The sequence below is a fragment of the Dipodomys merriami genome, unplaced genomic scaffold, assembly GCF_024711535.1.
Source record: "Dipodomys merriami isolate MVZ:Mamm:240054 unplaced genomic scaffold, mDipMer1.0.p SCAF_24, whole genome shotgun sequence".
Classification (NCBI taxonomy): domain Eukaryota; kingdom Metazoa; phylum Chordata; class Mammalia; order Rodentia; family Heteromyidae; genus Dipodomys; species Dipodomys merriami.
This window is the reverse complement of record NW_027203826.1, coordinates 17,571,350-17,594,148: the sequence shown is the minus strand read 5'-3', so window position 1 is coordinate 17,594,148 and position 22,799 is coordinate 17,571,350. Positions and strand designations below refer to the sequence as shown.

The 22,799-nt window shown below is 42.4% G+C and overlaps 1 protein-coding gene across 1 annotated transcript in view; it reads left to right on the top strand.

Annotated features, from left to right (window-relative positions):
• Positions 1-10,011: 10,011 nt before the first annotated feature.
• Lamc1 (laminin subunit gamma 1) overlaps positions 10,012-22,799 on the top strand; it is a 117,317-nt gene continuing 104,529 nt past the window's right edge. Inside the window, exon 1 of the mRNA XM_070034299.1 lies at positions 10,012-10,700. Within this exon, the coding sequence (XP_069890400.1) occupies positions 10,286-10,700 (415 nt within the window). The 5' untranslated portion in view covers positions 10,012-10,285. The remainder of the gene's footprint in view (positions 10,701-22,799) is intronic.

The window sequence follows — 22,799 nt, the reverse complement described above, 5'->3', positions numbered from 1 at the left end:
ATAGGCTTAGTGCAGAAATTGAGATAATATATATCAGATACTTAAAATATCATTACTGGACTAGGGGCATGGCTGAAGTGATAGAGTTCTTGCCCAGTAAAGGCACATCCCTGAGCTCAAACTCCAGTACCACTCCCCTCAATAAAAGGCATTGATTTTTTTTTTTTTAAGTCACTGATCAGCACCTATGACTCACACCAATAATCCTAGCTACTCAGGAGGCTGGGATCTGAGGATCACAGTTCAAAGCCAGACCGGGCAGTGAAGCTCTTATCTACAGTAAACCACCAGAAAACCAGAAGTGGTACTGTAGCTCAAGTGGTAGAGTGCTAGCCTTGAGCTGAAGAGCTGTGGGACAGCGCCCAGGCCCAGAGTTCAAGCCCCACGACAAAAAAAAAAAAAAAAAAAAGCCACTGATCTATGGAAAACTTCATAGTTTTGTTGTAATAGTGAATTAAGAGCATTGCCTATCATATTAGACACCTTGGCTTTGAACCTAGCAGCTCAAAGACCTTGGATAACTTCCTTAATTTCATACTTCAGTTTATTTATCTGAATATGTGGGTTATAACAAATATATAAACTAATTAAAGTAACAGAACAAAATGTATGACCAGTGTCTAGGGCATAGTAAGCATTGAGTAAACATTAGCTACGGATATTATTTTCACATCAGGGAAACTAAGCTATATACATGTCTCCTGAAGATAAGAGAACATACGAAATGATGGGTAAGGAATCAAGGGAAAAATATTATATCCTGTTTTACCAGTTTAGAGGATACCTTAAGGCCACATATTTTCAGAAGTAATATGACTCCAAACATGGATCTTGGTTATTATAAGCATGTCTTTCTCCTTTTTTTGGGGGGGGGTTTCCTGTGTCATGGTCAGTGAAGGAGCCAGACCTGGTTACTCATCTCAAGAGGTCACTCCAATGCCTGTCCTTTACTGTGGGAAGCCATTGCTGCTCCTGCAGCAGAGATCACTGTGGTGGTCAGAGGGGTGCTGGGTCAGCCTTCTCTTTCTAATGTGCTTAGACCAGAGTCCTCATTCTCATCCTCTTGAAACAAAGCTGGGGCAGACTCAATGAATCCAAGCCAGAAAAATCAAGGTGGCACTTACCCATTTTTAATTTTAGCTAATTCATTAGTGCTAGAGTTGAAGTCTGAACTCAGGCCCACTATGATCATGTTTAGCTTTTGTACTCAAAACTGGCCCTCTACCACTTGAGACACTACACCTACCACTTCTGGCATTTTGCTGGTCAATTGGAGATAAGAGTCTCTGGGATTTTTCTTCCTGAGCTGGTTTTGAAACCTGAATTTTCAGATCTCAGCATCCTGAGTAGCCAGAATTAGAAGCATGAGCCACTGGTATAAGACCACTTACCACTTTTTTTTTTTTTTTTTGGGTCCGGTCATGGGGCCTGAACTCTGGGCCTGGGTGCTATCCCTCAGCTCTTCAGCTCAAGGCCAGTGCTCTACCACTTGAGCCACAGCACCACTTCCGGCTTTTTTCTTTTTGCTTATGTGGTGCTGAGGAATCGAACCCAGGGCCTCATGCATGCAAGGCAAGCGCTCTACCACTGAGCCACCTTCCCAGCCCCCCACTTACCACTTTTAAACAACAATGTAATAACGAACAGTATGACAAGGAGAACTAGAAAAATCTCAAAACATGTGGAAATTAAATACCATATTTGTAAATGTTCTATAAGCCAAATAAAAATTGAGGCAGAAATGAGAAAATAGTATCAACTGAATTATAATAACAAGGAACATCAAAACACATGAGATGTAGTTAATGTAGTATTTAAAGGAAACATTTTATCCTTAAGAAGATATATTATGAAACAAATGATTCAAGTTAATTAACTGAGATTTCACCTCCAGAAGTTAAGCAGGATATCAAACTCTAAATTAAAGGAAGGAAATAATAAAAACCTGAAATGAATAACACAATAAGAAAACAATAGAGAAAAATTGCAAAGCTGATAGCTGATAAACTGTAGTAAGTAAAAAAGAGATGTCAGGAATGAGTAAAGTTATTACACATCATTAAAAAGAGAGTGAAACATTAAAATGAATAACTATGCTCATAACATTTAAATATAAATGAAATCAGCAGATACCTTAAAAATTCAGCTTTCTAAAATTGTGGAACAGAAAATTAAGTAGTATTCTGTAATAGTACTATATTTACTTCAAAAATTGAATCCAAACCGGGCACTGGTGGCTCACACCTGTAATTTTAGCTACTCAAGAGGCTGAGATCTGAGAATCGAGGGTTCAAAGCCAGCCCAGGCAGGAAAGTCTGAGAGACTTATCTCAATAAACTACCAGAAAACCAGAAGTGGCACTGTGGCTTAAAGTGGTAGAGTGCTATCTTTGAGCCAAAAAAAGGAAAAGTGCCCATGTTCTGAGTTCAACCCCATCACTGTGGAAAAGAAAACAAATACACTGTCAGAAATATATTTGAAAAATAGTTCCAGATGGTATTATGGACATTTTGGAAAGAAAGAAAATGTTATTATAATAAAGCTGCAACAAAGCAAAATCTAGCAACAAGAAACTGCCACTCAAGCATGTGACTGGTGTCAGAGGTCATACAGTAGAGTAGATAGGGGAAAAACAGTATTTTTAATAGCGATGTGTTAGTAAAAGAGTAGCAATTTATGCTGGACTTCTACTTTGCATCTTACACAATAATTATGTCTCGTGGAGTGACAATTTCAATGTTGCTGGACAGAATGGCACACTTAGTTCCAACTAGTTGGAACTAGTTGGAAGCAGGAGGATGGCTTGGGCATCAGGGGGCAGTTTGGGTAGCCCAGTGGGACCTTGACTTATAATAACAACAAAAAATTCTTAAAAGTAAATGTCAACTGGGTGCCTGTTGGGCACAGCTATAATGCTAGCTTCTCAAGAGGCTGAGATCTGAAGATTGAAGTTCAAAGCCAGCCTAGGCAGCAAAGTTTGTAAGGCTCTCATCTCCAATTAACCACCAAAATGTTGGAAGTGGAGCTGTAGCATAAATAGTAGAGTGCTAGCCCTTAGGTAAAAAGCTAAGGGACAGCACCTAGACCCCAAGTTCAAGTTCAAGCTTCAATAAAGGCATACAAACATACACAAAGAACCATATGTGAAAGATAAAACAATATTTCCAGATCACATTAAATTGATGGATTTCTTTGAATCAAAGCACACCATTAACTGAATTGGTTTATAGATGTTTGCTTCAAAATAATTAAGTGGTGGCCAGAAGAAGCTAACAGAGAATTGAGGAGATAGCCAAAATAAGATTGGTCATAAAGTGTTTTGACATGGGGTTTCATTACATAATTATTTCCTCATTACATAATTATTTCCATTTTATATTGGCTTTTCCCCCAATCACTAAACTTTAAAAAGTAAAGACACCTTTAAATAGGAAAAAGTCGAACTACATACATACAAGATAGAAAAAGGGCTTATCCACAAAATATAGAATGCCTAAAATCAACAAATAAAAGAGACAACTTAATAGAAAAGAACAAAAACAAAGGTAATGCCCCTAAAATAGGATATTATTGACTCATAAGTGTATGAAATGAGCCCAATTAGTTACCAAAGAATTAGTAATTAAAGCTAAAGTTCAATACTATACTCAGTGAAATCAGTGATTTATCATTTCTTCAAATGCACATATAAACGAGAGCCAAAGGATTCTAATTTCTGTACTCGTACCATAACAAAATTAGCTTACACTTGAAAATACTAAGTTTTGATGAAGATCTGAGCAAAGAGCAGGTCATACACAGTGCATGGGTGAGAGATATTGGTGTAACTAGTGTGAAAAGTGATGTGGCAATGTCTGCCAAATTCTAATATATGCCTTGTCCCTATAACCTAGAAATTCCATTCTGAGGTATACACCTGCCAAAAGTGTGTGTGTAGTATGTTTCCCCAAAGTAAACAATCTGACAAGTAACACAGAAACTTTGTTCATAATAGTTGCAAGCTGGAAATCCTGAAATGTCCAACAGAACAAACAAACTATACTTTAAACATTGGAATAATGTGGGGCTGGGAAGGTGGCTCAGTGATAGAGTGCTTGTCTTGCATGCATAAGACCCTGCGTTTGATTCCTCAGCACCACATAAACTGGAAATGCCGGAAGTGGCGCTGTGGGTCAAGTGGTAGAGCGCTAGCCTTGAGCTGAAGAGCTGAGGGACAGTGCCCAGGCCCAGAGTTCAAGCCCCAAACTGACAAAAAAACAAAAAACAAAACAACAACAACAAAATGGAATAATGTACACATACACAAAATTTGTGGCTATATATATCTATCAATATGGGCACATATCAGAAATATAATATTGATCAAAAGGGGTCACCCATATACATAATACTCCCTGTGTGATTTCATGTAAGTATCATCCAAAAATAAACAGATGTAAGGGATAGATATTACATTTGAGAAGAATGAGAGCTGGTGGGCAGGTGACAGAGGGGACATGATAGCTCAGCAGGGGGCACTCTGTGATGTCTCAGCCAACCTCTCAACCCATTGACTTTGTGCATTTTTCTGTATGTCTACTGTATTTTAACCAACACGTCTATTAAAACAACAATAGGGGCTAAGAGAGGGACTTCCAATAAACAAAGTCATTTTAGTGTAGTAGAGTTATGTTTGAAAATTTGTTAAGGTATCTTGTTTTAATTCAGTTTATTTCAATAAAAATACAAGTGGGAGGAAAAGGATAGTTTAGCATTTGTTCAAATACACATATAAACCAGAGGCTACTGAGTTCTGTGCCAGGACCAGGATAATTTCAGCTGTGTGTGTGTGTGTGTGTGTGTGTGTATGTGTGTGTGTGTGTGTGTGCAATCACTGAGGCTTGAACTCAGGGCCTGGATGCTAATAGTCTCTTAGTTTTTTTCACTCAAGGCTGGCAGGCTACCAATTGAGTGCTAACCCCACTTCTGTTTTTTTTTTTTTAAATTAATTATCATTATTTGTTTTTACTGTTGTTATTTGGAGATAAGTGACGGATGGGCTTTTCTGCCTGCCTCTGAACAGGAATCCTCAGATCTCAGCTTCCTGAATAGCTAGGATTACAGGTAAGGTGCCAGGATTAAAAAAAAAAAAATCTCGGGCTGGGAAGGTGGCTCAGTGGTAGAGTGCTTGCCTTGCAAAAAAAAATCTCAATAATCTTCCTCTTTCTCCTCTTTTTTCCCCTCCTCCCCCCTCCTCCTTCCCCTCCTCTTTCTTCTTGTGGTACTAGATTTGAACTCAAGGTCTTGGATTAGGAAAAATATATTATAGATGATGTTTCTATTTTAACATGACCTCCAAATACTCTCCAAAATCCCTGCTGCCATATATTACTATGTAAGAAAATAAGGAAACAAACTGTGAGCAATTAAGTGCCAGAGAACACTACAATGAGAAATTTTAGCTTAAAAAGAATTTCTTATTTATAGTAATTAATCATTGGGAGTTAACTTGTTAGAGATATTTTGAATTCTCACAATGAAAGATCTATCTTTTTTTCTGTTGTGAGATGTAGTTTACCTGTGAGTAATAATTAATAGTAATAAATAAATAATAAAAATGTAAGCCGGGTGCTGATGGCTCACGCCTGTAATCCTAGCTACTCAGTAGGCTGAGATCTGACGATCATAGTTCAAAGACAGCCGGGACAGGAAAGTCCCTGAGACTTGACTCTTCAATTAACCACCAGAAAACTGGAAGTGGTACTGTGGCTCTACCCTTGAGCTGAAGAACTCAGGGACAGCACCAGGCTCAGAGTTCAAGCCTCATGACCGATCCAAAAAAAAAAAAAAGAGAGAGAACTGAAGTTCTTTTTTCTGTTGATTGATGAGAAGATTTCGGGTTAGGATTAGGTAGGTCTGTTACTAGTGTTTGGAAATGCTTCCTTTTTTATCGTGCTTGTATACTGGAATAAAGCTCGGTTTTAAAATTGTACAAACTATGTGCATGTCCTTTTATCCACTCCTTTTCAAAACTAGTATCCTTTCAAGATGGCGAGCATAAGGCTTGGGAAAAGAAAGGACTTTACCTCATGCAAGAGGATTCCTGTCTTTACCTGCACAGGCCACACAAGATAGCTTATCTTGTTATGCTTGGACTTGTACCAAGTGCCCAGACAGGATCTATAAGCCTTCCACAGAGTAGCGTGTGTAAGTAACTGTAACTTTGCAGGGGATATTGTAATTCTCTTCTAGTATCACATTAATTTTCATCTAATTTTGCATTCCCATTTGATAACCCAAAAACATTGGAGGTGTAAGACAGCTATTCTTTTACCTTTTTCCCTATGGGGACCTTATAAAATAGGGGCGGAGGGGAGAGGCCCTAAGGAGCCAGAACCCACAGCCTCTTGGTCTGGTTTTGCTCCTTACTAGCCTATGAGAGGTTGCTTAATTACTTTGAGTTTTAGTTCCTTTTGCTCTCCATAGGAAAAACATCCTCTGCTTCAGTGGAATTTTAAAAAGAGAGAAATGGTTATATTATTAATAGCAACTTTCGTGTATAGATTTTACTTCTAAATATAAAAGATAAAGTGTCTTGTATAGTGGTGTTTAGATTTGGAAACAGTACAGGACAAATGAGGTCAGAAAGACTAACAAATGAGAAAATAAACATTGATAATGGTAAAAGGATAAACACCAATAAAGCTGCCATCTTGAAAGGATAAACTTCAATTTCTCTCATATCATACATGGTGAAAGTGGAGACATTTTGTGTGTGTGTGTGTGTATGTGTGTGTGCGCGCGCACGAGAGCACTGGAACTGAGGCTTGAATTAGCATTTTCCTTCTAATCTGGTGCTCTACCTCTTGAGCCACAGCTCCACTTCTGACTTTTGGGTGGTTAACTGGAGATATGGGTCTCACAAACTTTTCTGTCCAAGCTGGCTTTGATTTGAGGATCTGAGTTCCTCAGATCTCAGCCTCCTGAGCAGCTAGGATTGCAGGTGTGAGTCACTAGTGCTTGTCTTACATCGGTTTTTTGTTTCCTGCCTCATCATCTGCTCTCTCCTGACTACAGCAACTTCGGAGCTGCTTGCCTCAAGCTCTACAGTTTTCCTGTGTGATAACAATCACATACCTCTGTTCACCCAGAGGATAGGGATGGGTTTACTAGGGATTTGCAGGTGACCAAAGCCAGGCCAATGAACATAGTTCCTTGAAATTATTTATCTAGATCCCCATAGGTAGAACTCTCTTTTCTTTGGCATTCTAAATGGGATTAAAAACATTTGCACGGGGAGGAAAGGGACAGTAGGAGAAAAACAAAAGGGGGGTAACAATGCTCTATAGGAAATGTACTCATAACCTTACTCATGTAACTGTAACCCCTCTGTACAGTATCTTTACAATAAAAAAAAATAAAACATTTGCAGAGCTCTCTTGCCTGTGTAAGAAACAACATCCTGTCACCCTACCTGCCTTGCTGCATAGAGAGGTACTGATGGCTGGGCACTAAGATCATGTTTTATAGGATCTGAACTCAACTATCTGTTTATATTTTTCTTCTACATATCACATTATGTGGAGCTTTCAAGAAGTTAAGATCATGTGTTTAAAAGGTTCTGAAGCCAGGTACCAGTGGCTCGTGCCTGTAATTCTAGCTACTCAGGAGGCTCGTATATGAGGATTGTAGTTTGAAGTCAGCCAAGACAGGAAAATCTGTGAGACATTTCCCCCCACAGTCCTGGGGCTTGAACTCAGAGTCTGGGTACTGTTCTTGAGCCTCTTTGTGTTCAAGGCTAGTGCTCTGCCACTTGAGCCACAACACCGCTTCCAGCTTTTTCTGAGGACTTTATTGGAGAAAAGAATCTATCTCATGGACTTTTTTGCCCGTGCTGGCTTTGAACCTCAGATCTCAGCCTCCTGAGTAGCTAGGATTACAGCCATGAGCCACTGCTGACTGGCTTGTGACTCTTCCTCCTCCACCCCTTCTCCCAAGACCTGGGTCTTGACCTCTAGGTGCTGTCCCTAACCTCCTTTTGCTGTAGGCTAGCACTCTACCACTTGAGCTACAGCACCACTTCTGGCCTTTTCTGTGATTACTTGGAGATAAGAATCTCACACTTTCCTACCCCAGCTGGCTTTGAATGGTGATCCTCAGATCTCAGCCTCCTGTGTAGCTAGGATTACAGGTGTGTACCACCAGCACCCATCTGTGAGACTCTTACATACAATAAACTACCAAAAAGCCAGAAATGGAACTGTGATTCAAGTGGGCCCTGAGTTCAAGTGGTCTTGCATACACACGTGTGCACACACACGTGCTTCCTTTAAGATTCTTGGAAAAACAGCTTAACTTGCAATAAGAAGAAAAATCTCAGCCCGGCGACGGTGGCTCAGGCCTGTAATCCTAGTTGGACATGCCTTTGCCTTGTCAATATCTAGTAAAATACTGATATTTTAAAATAAGGCAAATGAACTAATGTTTATTAAATATGCAAACATTAAGATCTATAGCTTTACTCACAACTAACACAGTCATCTTGTTCTACGCTCAGGTACTACATGCTAAATGATACAGGTTCTTCACTACGATGAAATGAGAATATCGTCCCCTCTGAGTGTAAGGGAATACATTTATTTTGCTTTATTGATTTTTTTTGCCTTAACTCAACTGAGAGAAAAAATACAGTATTTTGGTCCCCACACTTTATTTCCCAAAGGCATGCCAAGGGTGAAGATCATTAGAGATCTTTAGCCAGGCATAATGTCTACCCACATCATCAAATAAAGGAACAACAGTGTCCACCCTTTACAAGTAGCACGTGATTCTCCTAATTAGGAATGATTAAGAATCCTCAGGAGCATTCATTTTATTTACGTCACTACTTGGCTCCGAGACTTCAAAGGTTTCAAAACCCGCTGCCTTGGACTGGTCCATTTTGACAGCAACTCGCCCTGCTCAGGTCTTTGCCGGGCCTATCAGGGCTGGGCAAGTGCCCAGGTTCTGATCTGGGACAAAAAAACCTCCTGATCTTCTGGCTGGGGTTCTGCGGACTGAGTCATTCTGGCACGGAGAATATTCCGTGACTCAGCAGGCCCGAGAAGGAGGATGTCAGAATCCAGATAACTTCGAGTCTTTTAAAGGCAAGTTGGGGAACACAAACAACGCACTGGAAGCCTGGCGCAGTGGGTCTGTGTCCCCAGGGGAGAAGTGTCATTCGGTTCCCAGCCCTTTCACTTCCTTCCTAGCCTCGGTGAAACAAATGGTCACACTTCTAATTCAGCGGCAGGAAATCGCTCCAACTGGGGGGACAATCATTCTGGTGCCGCCACCAGGCCCTTTATTCCCCAGAAATGGTGCCCCCCACCGGCCCCACGACACCCGGGTCGCTCCTCGGCAGGGTCAGCGCGGGGGTCCGCAGGACGGGGACCACCCTCGGGGTGGCCGCTCCGGCGTTGGGCGCCTGTGCTCCAGGCCCCCGGGGCGGTGGCCCTGCGGGACGGACTCGGAGACACCTGGCTGGGCGGGGACTCGCCTGCCTCCGGCCAAGTTGGCCCGAGGCCCCGAACCCAAACGACCTTGCCGACCCGCGCCGCCCCTTTGGGGCCCCGTCTCCTGACTCTCCACTTCCCCCAACCCCCCAAACCGGAGTGGCCGGGACGCCGAGGCCGAGGTCCCCAGCGCGACGCCGGTGCTCGGAGGCCGGTCCTGGCCGCCTAACCTTCCCTCCCTCCCGGCATGCACCGCCCCGCGGCCCTCCCTCCGTCCCGGCCCTCCCCGCCCCCTGCCCCCCTCCCGCCGCCCCCGATCCCCGCCCCCCCTCCCGCGCCCCTCCCGCCGCCCCCGCCGCGCTCGCCGGGACCGACGCGCAGTCTGGAGCGCGCGGAGGGCGGGGGCGCAGCCTCGGGGGCGGCGGGAGCGGCCGCGCGGAGGCCGGGGCTGGGCTTGCTCCTCCGCCAGACCCCACCCCACCCCGCCGACCCCACCCCCTGCTCCTTCCTCCCCGGGGCGCGCTCGCGGGTGCGCGCTCGGAAGTCGGGGGTCGGCGCGGAGCGCGGGCTGTGTGTGCCGGGTGGGCGAGCGAGGCGCGAGGCGGCGCGCGGGGACCCGGGTCAGCCAGCCGCACGGGCCTCACCGGGGCGCCCACCGGCGCGTCTCACCGCCGCTACCGCCAGCGCCAGCGCCCGCGCCGCGCCCGAGGGCCCCCAGGCTCAGCCCGCGGAGCGGCCTCGGGGACGCCGCGAGGAGAGGGGCACGCGCCGGCGCCGTGGCCTTCGCCGGAGCCCAGCGCGCGGGCGGCGGGATGGGGCCGAGCGGGCGGGCCGCGCCGGCCCTGCGGCCCTGGGGGCGACTCTGGCCGGTGTGGGTCGCGCTGGCGGCCGCCGCGGCGGGCTGCGCCCGGGCGGCCATGGACGAGTGCGTGGACGAGCGCGGGCGGCCGCAGCGCTGCATGCCCGAGTTCGTCAATGCGGCTTTCAACGTGACCGTGGTGGCCACCAACACGTGTGGGACTCCGCCCGAGGAGTACTGTGTGCAGACCGGGGTGACCGGGGTCACCAAGTCCTGTCACCTGTGCGACGCCGGGCAGCCCCACCTGCAGCACGGGGCCGCCTTCCTCACCGACTACAACAACCAGGCCGACACCACCTGGTGGCAGAGCCAGACCATGCTGGCCGGGGTGCAGTACCCCAACTCCATCAACCTCACGCTGCACCTGGGTAAGCGGTGACAGCCCTGCTCCCCACCTCCGGCTCCCGGCCGGACCCGGCGCGCGCGCACGGCGGGGGCTCGCAGCGCCCCGGCTTGTGCCGACTCTTCCCATTTCTAAAGTTGATCTCGCTCATCTTTGAGCTTCTCTTCTCGCTAACTGAACCGATTACTTCATTTGCCATTTTGGTCATTAGCATCTCTCTCTCTCTCTCTCTCTCTCTCTCTCTCTCTCTCTCTCTCTCTCTCCTTCCCTCTCTCCCTCCCTCCTCTTCCCTCTGTCCCCCATCTCCTCTCTCTCCCCCCTCGCTCTGTCCCCATCTCCCTCTCTCCTCTCTCTTCCCTTCCCTCTCTCCTCTCCCCCCTCTCTGTCTCTGTCTCTCTCTGTCCTGATGCATTAGTCAGAAACACCTATCCTTGCTTTTCTCTTTCTTACCAGGGCCATCATAATAAGTCTTAAGACGAGAGTCTTAAAACACTTTGGCCTTTAAAAATGTTTAACTGACTTTTCAGGGCTGAAGATGATTCCTGCTTGCTCTGTTAAGGGAATTTGAGGGGAGCCAAATGCCTTTATTGCCTATATTACGTATGGAAAGTTAAAATGGAAATTCACTGGTAGAGTTATTTTTCAGCCACAAAGCCATCCTGGTAAGGGAAACAAAAGGAAGTGTCTGTACTCACTGTAATTGCTGGGCACCGTTTTCTCCCTGTGGCAAAGGCTCTCGGCATGGTCTTTCCTTTTGCTTTGATTCAGAGCAAGTGTAGGGACACATGTAAACGGTCTTTCAACGACAGGGAAAGGGATGCATAGGAAACTTATGGTAGGAAAGTTCGCATTTGTCTGAAAGTGTTAAAAAATCATGTTTGATGTAGATAAGTTTTTCTTTATTGATATATGTACAGTTTGATTATTGTACTTAATAATGTGTGAGAAACTGACATCTGATTAGGAGGGCTTCATACCTTACTGCACTGGAAGACTTGATTTTGCCAGTAGTTGGTACTAATAAACTTCCAGAGAGAGCAGACTGCCCCAAGCCATTCTTCTGTCAAAGCAAGCTAATTCTATAGAGCAAATAACATTATTTTGAGGATGTTTGAAAGGGACACTTTGTAGGCAATGGTTCTTTTGATCTTGAATTTTAGTGTGCTCACTAGCACACTAAACTTTATCAAGATTCCAGGGAATGAATATGACTTACTAAAACTGCTTTGAAAAGTTTAATCAAGTTACTGTGTGGGTTTTAGAAAAGTAATATTTAACACTTTTGCAATTAATACAATTTTATTTGTAAATGATTCTTCAGGTAGATGAAACCTTTTGAAAAATAAGTTCATAAAATCAAACTATCAGACACCTGGTCTTCAGCAATTGAAGAAATAGACTGTATTTGAACCCAGCTTTTAAAAGTACTGAAATGTATGGAAGTGGCGGTGTCAGGGTCATCTTTAAAGACATTGTAAAAGATTCAGGTTTTCCCAGGGTCTCCTGGTGTTCCTCTTTGTTTCTTGAAGTGTTAACATTTTTTTTTTAAGCTGGCCAAAATTATTTTTGCAGTTTATATACAATTATTTTTTGCTTCTGTTTTGACTTGTTAAGGCTGCTGTGTTCAATTCTGAATACCCTTGAAGTCTTTATCTATTTCAAATTTAAAAACTTCAAAGAAGAGACATTGCCTCCTTGCCTGTCTCCAAGTGCTTCAGATTCAGTTGGAAAGCTCTGAACAATAGGTTGTCAATCTTGTCCTTTCCTAGTTTTAGAAGTGAGGTAGGTGAGGCTTATTCCAGGTGATTGCACAGCTAGATAGATTACTCTGGTTACTTCTCTGTTGCAGAGACAATGCAGTAGGGTGAGAAACTATCAGTCAAGTTAGATTGTTAGTTCTGGGAGTCACATATATTAACTTTGGGCCCCAGTGATAACAAGGTCAGAAGAGATCTTGGAGGTCATTTAGTTAGGACTTTTTTTTTCTTTAAAGTTTTAGCAAAGATATATTTAGTGTAATAGTATAAACATAGGAACAAATTTAAAAAAATGAGAAACACTTCCTGCTTTCCATAAAGGAAATGGGAGTAAAAGAGGCCTAGTTAGGACTCTTTAACATGGCTTTTTAAGTGCTAAATATGTTGTATGTTTAGAGTTGTTCATGGCTGAAGAATTTTTCAAGTTTTGATAACCTGTTTGCTAAATGATAAGAGCATGGATTAATAAGAAATATTATTTAAAATAATGACAACAGGTGTGACAACATTTAGGCTAGACAAACATACTTTTTAGACAATTTATAAAAATGTGACCAGAACCTACTGTATTTGTTCTTGAGTTAGAAAGGATGTCCTGCAGGAAATTGTGTGCAGTGGAGTGTTGGGAAGGGAGGGAGACCTGTGTGTAGTGAGTTTGATGTTTTCTCCCCTTCCTTTTTAATAGCCAGGATGTATGTTTGCATGCATGAATGTTACTGTCAGCAATTCCTGGCAGGTAGGCAAGGCTTTATATAGATCATTGTGTGTTTTGATATTCAGCGACTGCCCTCTCTCCTCCAGTTACTCCACGGGCTGTAGCTAACTAATTATTTCCCATGAATTCAAGTACCATGACTGTGTTGTGCATCCATTAAGTCTCCCAGCCAGTTCACATTTCACATACCCTTAAACAAGTGATGCATGTTGTGCTTGCCCTTGCAGAGCATGTGAAACTCGAAGCGGGCAGTGTGGGAGACTAGATTCAGCCATCACTTCCCTAGCCTTCTTGTTGATGTTGAACTTGAAACACCAAAAACCTTAAAAATGCACCAAGTCAGATTATGAGAAATTACCTAATTATGAGAGAATACATGTTTTGACACTGATCCTAAGTCACTTTAAAAATAATATCAAAATTAAACTTGTCATTGTGTATTCAGACAATAAATATAGTGACGTGTGAGTCTTTCTTGCTAAGCTCTATGCCTTAGAGACCACTAGGCACAAATTCTTATGTAACCTGAAATGTTCACATATCAGAGGACACAGGTCTTTTTAAAAACATGTACCTTTTTTGGGGTGGGGTGGGTAGAGGGTGTCACTGAGGCACTTAAAAAATAATATGGCAGGTACAAATTAGGTCATTGTACCTGGTCTTACCACTTGCTGTACAAAAGTCAGGACAATTAGCACCTATTCTGACACAGTGGTTGAGAGAGCAGGGAGCAGTACATTCTTGGAAATAGAGAGTTAAAGTTGCTTTGGGAACCAGGATTGCATTTCCTGCCTGTGGTGGGAGGATTTTCATCGGCCAGACACCCTTTTCTAAAGGGAGATCTTTTTTCTCATTTGCTTTCAGATTTTTGGATCTTTTCTCCTAATTTGTATATAGATTACTAGTTTCTGTTTAATAGTTGGCCTTTTTGTCTTTTAATAGTAAGTTATAAGTAAGATTTACTAGTATCCAAGTAGGGGTAGGTGGTAGTAATATTGTAGCGGAAGCCCCTTTAATTAATTTATAATGGTTGGGAATGGAAATGTGGCAGATAAGGTCTTGATCATAGAGGAAGGGAGCTTTCCCTCTTTCTTAAAATGATTAGGTTAAGGAAAAGAGTGCTTATATAAGCAGCTCAATTAAAGTTTATACAACTTCCCAGCTTAACACTGGGACCAAAATACTTTCCAAACTCCTCATAGACTTTAGGAATGGCTAGTAATTAAATGAGGCTGTTTAATCCACAATGTAAGCTTTCTGTGTGCATAAATCAGAATAATTGATACTTAAGACAATTGCATTTTACTGTTCGATCATCTGACAAGTGTATATTTAACATGGAAAAAAGAGCCCTCCTTCCCTGTTTCTTAGGAAACTCTTTGCGAGGTATAGTTCATGCTGGTGACTTCACTGTGGTATTCGTGTACCCTAAGGGGACACTATTTTAGTTTGTCTCACAAAGGCCTGATTTACATTTTGCAGGTTTCAACTTGAGAAGTTAAGGAGCTCTTCTTTAATGGCCAGTAGTTGCTGAGCAGTTTTATAAGAGTTATTGTTGGCTCTTTCCTTGTCCTGTACTTCACTGCTTTTTCTACAAATTCCTTTTCCATTTTTCTAAGGCTTGCAGAAAAAGTAGACACATTAGGAGCCAGATTGGAGGAGGTAGAAGGCTTTATTCTCACCCCATCAATTTATACTTGGCCATTTTGGTGGGAGGAATAACAATTATTCCAAATTCTTTTAGGAAGTTGGGGACACCTTTGCCCTGGGCTCTTCTTTATGCCCTAATTCTCATGTTACTGCCACATATTCTGCAAACATATTTAAAATACCTATGAAATCTACACCACTATGCCTGCTAGAAAGGTGGTGTGTAGAAGAGCGAAGGTACTGCTGAAAGTAATGTGTAGACTTTACTTTCTATTAGATGGAATCTATGGTTGTAATGACATTATGATAATATAGTGACACTCTTTAAGGTATTTTACAGTTTATAAAAGTCTCCTGTTGAGGGCTGAGAAGGTGGCTCAGTGGTAAAGTGCTTGTCTTGCATGCATGAGGCCCTGGGTTCGATTCCTCAGCACCACATAAACAGAAAAGCCAGAAGTGGCGCTGTGGCTCAAGTGGTACAGTGATAGCCTTGAGCTGAAGAGCTGAGGGACAGCGCTCAGGCCCAGAGTTCAGGCCCCATGACCCCCTCCTCCACACACTCAAAAGTCTCCTGTTGAGCAGTGATTAGATTTTATATAACTCAGTAAGGCAAAGGATGAAGATTGTATGGCTGTGATTTGCAATAAGTCCTAGTAGTAATAAATACTGGACTCCATCAGTGCCCCCTACAGCTTGTAGCTTCCCCAGCAATTCTCTTGAAAGAATGCCTGGTTTCTTTCAGGGTAACTCTAAAAATAAACCTCATGTATACAGCGATTTGGAAATGCCAAAATTTTGGTTATCTTCCTTGGTTTTTTCTCAGTCTGCCCCTCTCTACCCACACCTCTCCCAAGAGGCTCTTACTTTATAGCCTAGTCTGGCCTTGAACACTCCATCTTCCTGCCTGTGTCTCCTGAGTGCTGGATTACAGCAGTGAAGCACTGTATTTGGTTAGTCTGTTAATTTTTACTTACATCATTTTTTCTCCTCCCCCCTCCTCCTTCCTCCTCCCCTCTCCTTTCTCTTTCCCCCTCCTCCCTCCCCCCTTCTCCTTCTCACTTTCCCCTCCTCCTCCCCATCCCTGAGCTTCTTTTGCTCAAGGCTAGTGCTCTACCACTTTAGTTAGCCACAGTTCCACTTCCAGCTTTTTCTATTTATGTGATACTAAGGAATTGAACCCAAGGCTTCATGCATGCTAGGCAAGCACTCTACCACTAAATCACATTCCCAGGCCCTTTTACTTACATTTTTGATTCCTCTTTTTGTGCGACATGAATACATGTTAACCTCAAGGCTTCAGTTACTTTTAGAAAATTTATTATAGAATTGTATTTTTAGGTTAGCTTGCTCTGATAAATTTGGGATGAGGCCTCGTTCCCAAGTCCACTCTGACAGACTTTCCCCAGTAAATATTACTCTGTGAGCAGATTGCATCCACTGCTGTGAGGCCATTTCATTCTGAGCATCTGCATCTTCATCCCAATCCGTGTACTCACCTAGCAAGAGAAGGGCCTTGGGTTCCATTGTGGACATCACAAGAAAACCAAACTTTTGGAATGTGTATCTTTCCACCCTTCTCACCTCTGCCTTAATGTAGATCCCTCTACTCCTCAGCTTATTGTGGGGTTATGACACAGTAAGTCATACTTGAACATATAGTTAGTTAGAAAAGCAGCACAGCACATAGGAGTGCACTGACTGTTGACTCTAGTGACGGAAGTTGACCAGAGTTTGTGTTTCTTTCCTGCTGTCCAGTGTCACCTAGAATATCACATTGTAAGTCATGAGGCTAGAAAAGTTCAATATTCAAAATTCAAAGTATGGTTTTATTTTATTGCTGTCTGCATGTGTATCACTTTGGCATCATTGCAAACCTGAAAAAGACTAAGTCAGGCTGTGAGAAGTTGGTCCAGGTGTTTGGGTAGTCTTATTTCAGATTGACTGCTGAATCTAAAATGCCTGTCTGATATGTCATTTCCTAGCCAGAAACTCAATAGTGGCTCTTAAGGTCTCCTGGAAAAGTTCAAACCTTTTGCATGATGGGAAATATAATGTAGGATCTGTACCCTAGTTCCACTTCTGGCTTTTTGCTGGCTAATTGGAGATAAGAGTTTCATGGACTTTACTGTCCATGGCTTCAAACTATGATCCTCAGATCTCAGCCTCCTAAATAGCTATGACCACAGGCATGAGCTACTGGTGCTGGCCAGATTTGAACTCTTTTTTTCTTTCTTTTGGTCTGTCACAGGGCTTGAACTCATGTACTGTCCCTGGGGTTTTTCACTCAAGGCTAGCGCTCTACCACTTTGAGCCACAGTGCCACTTCTGGTGTTCTGGTGGCTAATTGGAGTATTATGGACTTTCTTGCCCAGGCTGGCTTTGAACCTCAATCCTCAGATTTCAGTTTCCTGAGTAGCTAGGACTACAGGTGTGAACCACTAGCACCTGGCAGATTTGAACCTTTTTTTTTTGGTTGGTCATGGAACCTGAACTCTGGACATGGGCGCTGTCTTTCAGCTCTCAGCTCAAGGCTAGTGCTCTGCCACTTGAGCCACAGTACCACTTCCAGCTTTTTCTGCTTATGTGGTACTGAGGAATCGAACCCAGGGCCTCATGCATGCAAGGCAAGCATTACTACCACTGAGCCACCTTCCCAGCCCCCAGATTTGAACCTTTTTAACATCTAGGTTTATCTTTGTCACTTGACATGCGCAGAGGACCCCTCTTTACATCAACACTTCAGGCAGTCTCCCTGTCAGTCTGCTTTCTTTACTGCTCTCCCTCCTGGCCTCCGCTTCTTCCTTTCCTTCCTTCTACCACTTTCCCCACTCACTGGTGAAGATTATATGTTCTGGTTTTACTACCCTGTGGGATCTGTCTAGCATTTATGATACCTGTTTTTTGTTTGTTTCTCCTTCTAGACCATGAAGTCTTTGTGTTTGTGATTTTTTTTTTTTGAGAAGGGTCTCACTGTGTTGTTAGCCTGGCCTGAAATTGGCTATCTTCCTATGTAGCTGGGATTATACATGTATACTATTGTGCTCCACCTAAACATGCCCTATTTGAAGGCAGGTTAGGGACTTGTTTCATCCAGTTACTGTAGTTAAACACTTACTGTTGCTGGGCCTCAGAACCATGCTTTTTTTTTTTTTTGTCAGTCATGGGGCTTGAACTCTGGGCCTGGGTGCTGTCCCTGAGCTCTTTAGCTCAAGGCGAGTGCTCTACCACTTGAGCCACAGCACCACTTCCAGTTTTCTGGTGATTAATTGGAGATAAGAGTCTCACAGACTTTCCTGCCCAGGTTGGCTTTGAACCATGATCCTCAGATCTTGGCCTCCTTGAGTAGCTAGGATTGCAGGCGTGAGCCACTGATGCCTGGCTTCTTTTTGAAAAAAAATTGTTATTATAAAGGTGATGTACAGGGGCTGGGAAGGTGGCTTAGTGGTAGAGTGCTTGCCTTGCATGCATGAGGCCCTGGGTTCGATTCCTTAGCACCACATAAGCAAAAAGAAAAAAGCTGGAAGTGGTGCTGTGGCTCAAGTGGTAGAGCACTAGCCTTGAGCTGAAGAGCTGAGGGACAGCGCCCAGGCCCAGAGTTCAGGCCCCATGACTGGACCCCCCCCCCCCAAAAAAAAAAGGTGATGTACAAAGGGTATAGAGTTACATAAGTCAGGTAGTGAGTACATTTCTTTTTGGGGAGTGTCACCCCTTCTACCCACAGTTGCATACTATAGTTTCAAGATAGTGTTGGTTGAGTACCACTGCTGCATTGATTCATCCTTTGTCTCTCCATTTCTGTGCCTCCTTCCCCTTCCAAAGATATAAATGAACTAACAAGACACAAAGAAAAAAACCCCCAGAAACAACAATAAAGAAAAAAAACCCTTTTGTTTCCATTTCCTGGAGTTCATGTCAATAAATATTATTTTATATGATCAGAGGCACATAGGCATTTGTACCCCTAAGACTGTCTTCCATTGGTCTCACTATGTATGAGTGTCTACGGTCCTGTATAATTTATCATGTCCTAGGATATTTTAAATCTAGCTTCTGCTAGATTCTTCTGCACATTCTTGGATGAGTAAGGATTCATGTCATATTCATGACCTCAATGCTTACATGAGGTCTTCACGAGGAGATCTATGTCTCTAGCCTTGGTAGTGGGCAAACTGTGGTCCTCATGGCTACTCCAGCCCAGTCCTGCCATCGTTCTTTTTACTAGCATACATTAATTGTACCAAAAGGGTTTCATTGTGATATTTCCCTATATACATATAGTATACTTTGGTCAAATTTATTCCTCTATGCTCTAACTCGCTCCTGCTCTTTTAAAACAATTTTTAGTAAGTTCCATGCCCTATTTCCTTATATACATATAATGTATTTCAATAGCATTTACTCCCTATCACCCCCTTCTTTCTGCTCCCTTCTGCTAGCATCCCTAAATAGTCTCCCTTTAACATTATTATTAGTAATGATTATTTTAGGTCTCTTCTGTGTATGAGCAAAAATTGAACTAAGGTCTAGGGGGCTGAGAGCCAGAGGATCAAGATTTGAATCTGTTCAGAATAGAAAATCTGTGAGACTCCATCTCCAGTTAATCAGAAAAAAGCTGGGCTAGTGGCATGGCTGAAGTGGAAGATCACCAGTGGAGCAAGCAAGTTGAATAAGCTGCAAGTCTTGAGTTCAATACCAGTAACAGAAAACAAAATGAAACAAAGCTTGAGTGAGGAATGATTCGTACTTTCTTAATTGGTTGAAGAAATCAAGGAATAATATTTCGTGGCATGTGAAAATTGCGTAAAGTTCAAATCTCTTTCTACAAAGTTTATTGGAACATAGTTAAGCCTATTAAAGAACGTTTGTTTATGGTTGTTTGTGCACTACAAAGGCAAAGTTGAGTAGTTGGGACAGACTCCATATGTCCCAGCCTGCAAAAGCTGAAATATTTACTATCTGGACCTCACCACACAAGCTTTGTGACCTCAGCTCTAGACCATATGTTTGTGTTGTAAGTCTTCAGTGAGTGATTTAATAAGCACAGAGAGGGCTCACACTTAACTTACTATTTGGATGGAGGTTGGAGACTTTGTATCTAATGCTTAGCAATGTGTTTGGCTTAGTGTTCAGTAGATATGCATATAGTAAATGAATAAATGGATATACCTTAATTATAAACATCCTAAAACATTTTATGTTACATTCTTCAAGGCAATACTTTTTTTTTTTTTTTTTTTTTGGTGATGGTCCTGGGACTTGAAATTGTCCTTGAACTTCTTTTTGCTCAAAGTTAATGCTCTGCCACTTGAGCCATAGCTCCACTATGTAGTTTTTAGTGGAGCTAAGAGTCCTACAGACTTTTCTGCTTGGCTGGTTTTGAAATGTGATTCTTAGATCTCAGCCTCCTGAGTAGTATTACACGCATGAGCCACTGGCCTGGATAAAGCAGTACTTTTGAGCTCAGGTTGACTTTTATCAGTGTTCTCTCCTCCTCCTTCTTCTCCTCCTTCTCCTCCTTCTCCTTCTCCTCTTTCTCCTTCTTCCTCTCCCTCTCCCTCTCCCCCTCTCTCCCTTTTTCCCTCTCTCCTTCTCTCCCTTTCTCCCTCTTTCCCTCTCACGTGAAGTATATGTCACTATAGTAGTTCATCCTGAGTGTGGTATATGGTAGTTTTATTTTTATAACAAAAAAATACTTAGATGTGAAAGTGATATGGAATTAAAGTGTTCATAACTGGAGCTGGGAATGTGGCATAGTGGTCCAGTGCTTGCCTCGCATGCCTGAAACCCTGGGTTTGATTCCTTAGCACCATAAACAGAAAAGGCTGGAAGTGGCGTTGTGGTTTAGATGGTAGAAAGCTTGCCTTGAACACAGAGAGGCTCAAGGACAGTGCCCGGGCCCTGAGTTCAAGTTCCAGGACCAGCAAAAAAAAAAAAAAAAAAAAGTCCACAGCTGTCTTTTTTTGGGTAAAAAGCTTGAAGTCAATCTTGATAAATTTTGTGTTCATAAATTCTCATGTGAATATATTGTTCTTTCTATAAAACAGAAAAGTTATGCTATATATTTCATTATAGTTTTTTTTGTTTCTTTTTTTGTCTGTAGTGGGGCTTGAACTCAGGGCCTGGGTACAGTCCTTGAGCTTTTAGCTCAAGGCTAGCGTGCTGCCACTTTGAGCTACAATGCCACTTTGCTCACAATACTTTTTATTTACTATAGTTCCTCCATGGCATTTCAGATGTGCGCTTACTGTATTTAGATCAGAATGATATTCTCTATTGCTTTCGCTTTCTGTTGATCAGCAGCTTCCATTGAGGTTCTTGTGTCATCATACATACTTGTCCATTCATTTTCCCCTCTCCCCAGCTCCCGAAATGTTCTCATAGTTAGAATCATGTTCTATGTGTACATATATATATATATATATATATATATACACATATAAGGACTGTATATGCACATACATATCCATAAATATGCCTTTTAGGTCTCACTTCTATATATATAAGGGAAAATATATGATTTTTGGCTTTTTGAGCTTGGCCTATTTTGCTCAACATGATGCTATCCAGTTCTATCCATTTTCCTGCAAAGGACATGGTTTCTGTTTTTCTTTCTTTCTATTTATTTATTTATGTTCTATTTATTTCTATATTTATTCTGTTTTTCAATATTCTATAGTATATATGTACCCTATCTTCTTTATTCAGTCGTATATTGTTGGGTACCTTGGCTGATTCCAGAGTTTGGCTTTTGTGAATAGCACTGCAGTAAACATGGGTATGCAGGTATCTTTTTTTTTTTTTTTTTTTGGTCAGTTGTGGGGCTTGAACTCTGGGCCTGGGCACAGTCCCATAGCTCTTCAGCTCAAGGCTAACACTCTACCACTTGAGCCACAGCACCACTCTTGGGTTTTTGCGTTTATGTGGTGCTGAGGAATCAAACCCAGGGCCTCGTGTGCAAGGGAAGCAGTCTACCACTGAGCTACCATCCCAGCCCCTGCAGGTATCTTTCTTATGTATTGATTCATACTCCTTTGGATGTAACCCAATAGTGGTAGGCAAGTACTGTTCTACTGAGCTAAATCTCCAGCCTCATTTATTCCTTTTTGAAACAAACAAAAGTTGACCAAAGTGAGGTAGAATCTTAGTGTATTTTTGATTTGCATTTCCTTCAAATGGCTAAGGATATTAAACATTTCTTTATGTATCTATCCACTATTCAGATTTCTGAGAACTTGCACACTTATTGGATTATTAACTATGTAATTTTTTGAGCTCTTTGTATATTCTAGGTACTAATCCTTTATCTGTTGAAGAGCTGGAGAAGATTAAAAAATGATTTATGGGTTTTCTCATGGTCTGGTCATTATTTCTTTTTCTGTGCAAACACTTTAATTTGATGCAATTATATTTGTCAATTATTTTTCTTAGTTTTCTGTGCAATCAGAGATCTATTCAGAAAATAATTATCTCTGCCCGTCACTTCCAGAGGTTTCCTGTAGTAGACTTAAAGTCTTACTTTGAGTTCTTGGATTGATTTGGAGTAGATTTTGTACAGGGTAAGAGGTAGGGGTCTAATTTTAGTCTTTGGTATATAGACAGCCATAACCATTTGTTGAAGAGACTATCTTTTCTCCAGTGTAATGTTTTTGTCTCCCTTTGTTAAAAATTAGCTATGTGGTTTTGTTTCTGGGTCTTCTATTCCATTGGTCTTCAGGTCTGTTTTTACATCATACCATGCTGTTTTTGTTACTTTGGCTCTGTTATTATGATAACCTGTATTGCTGTTCTTTTTACCCAGAATTTCTTTTGCGTTTTGGAGTCTTTTATGGGTCCATATGAAATTTTGGACCCATCTTTCTATTTCTATGAAGAATGACATTGGGACTTAGATTACTATGGCGGTAGGTCCATTTCCATGATATCATTCTACTAGTCCATGACTGTCACATGTGAGTATGTACTTCTATAATTTTGATGTTAACTTGACTTTTTGTCTTTAGGA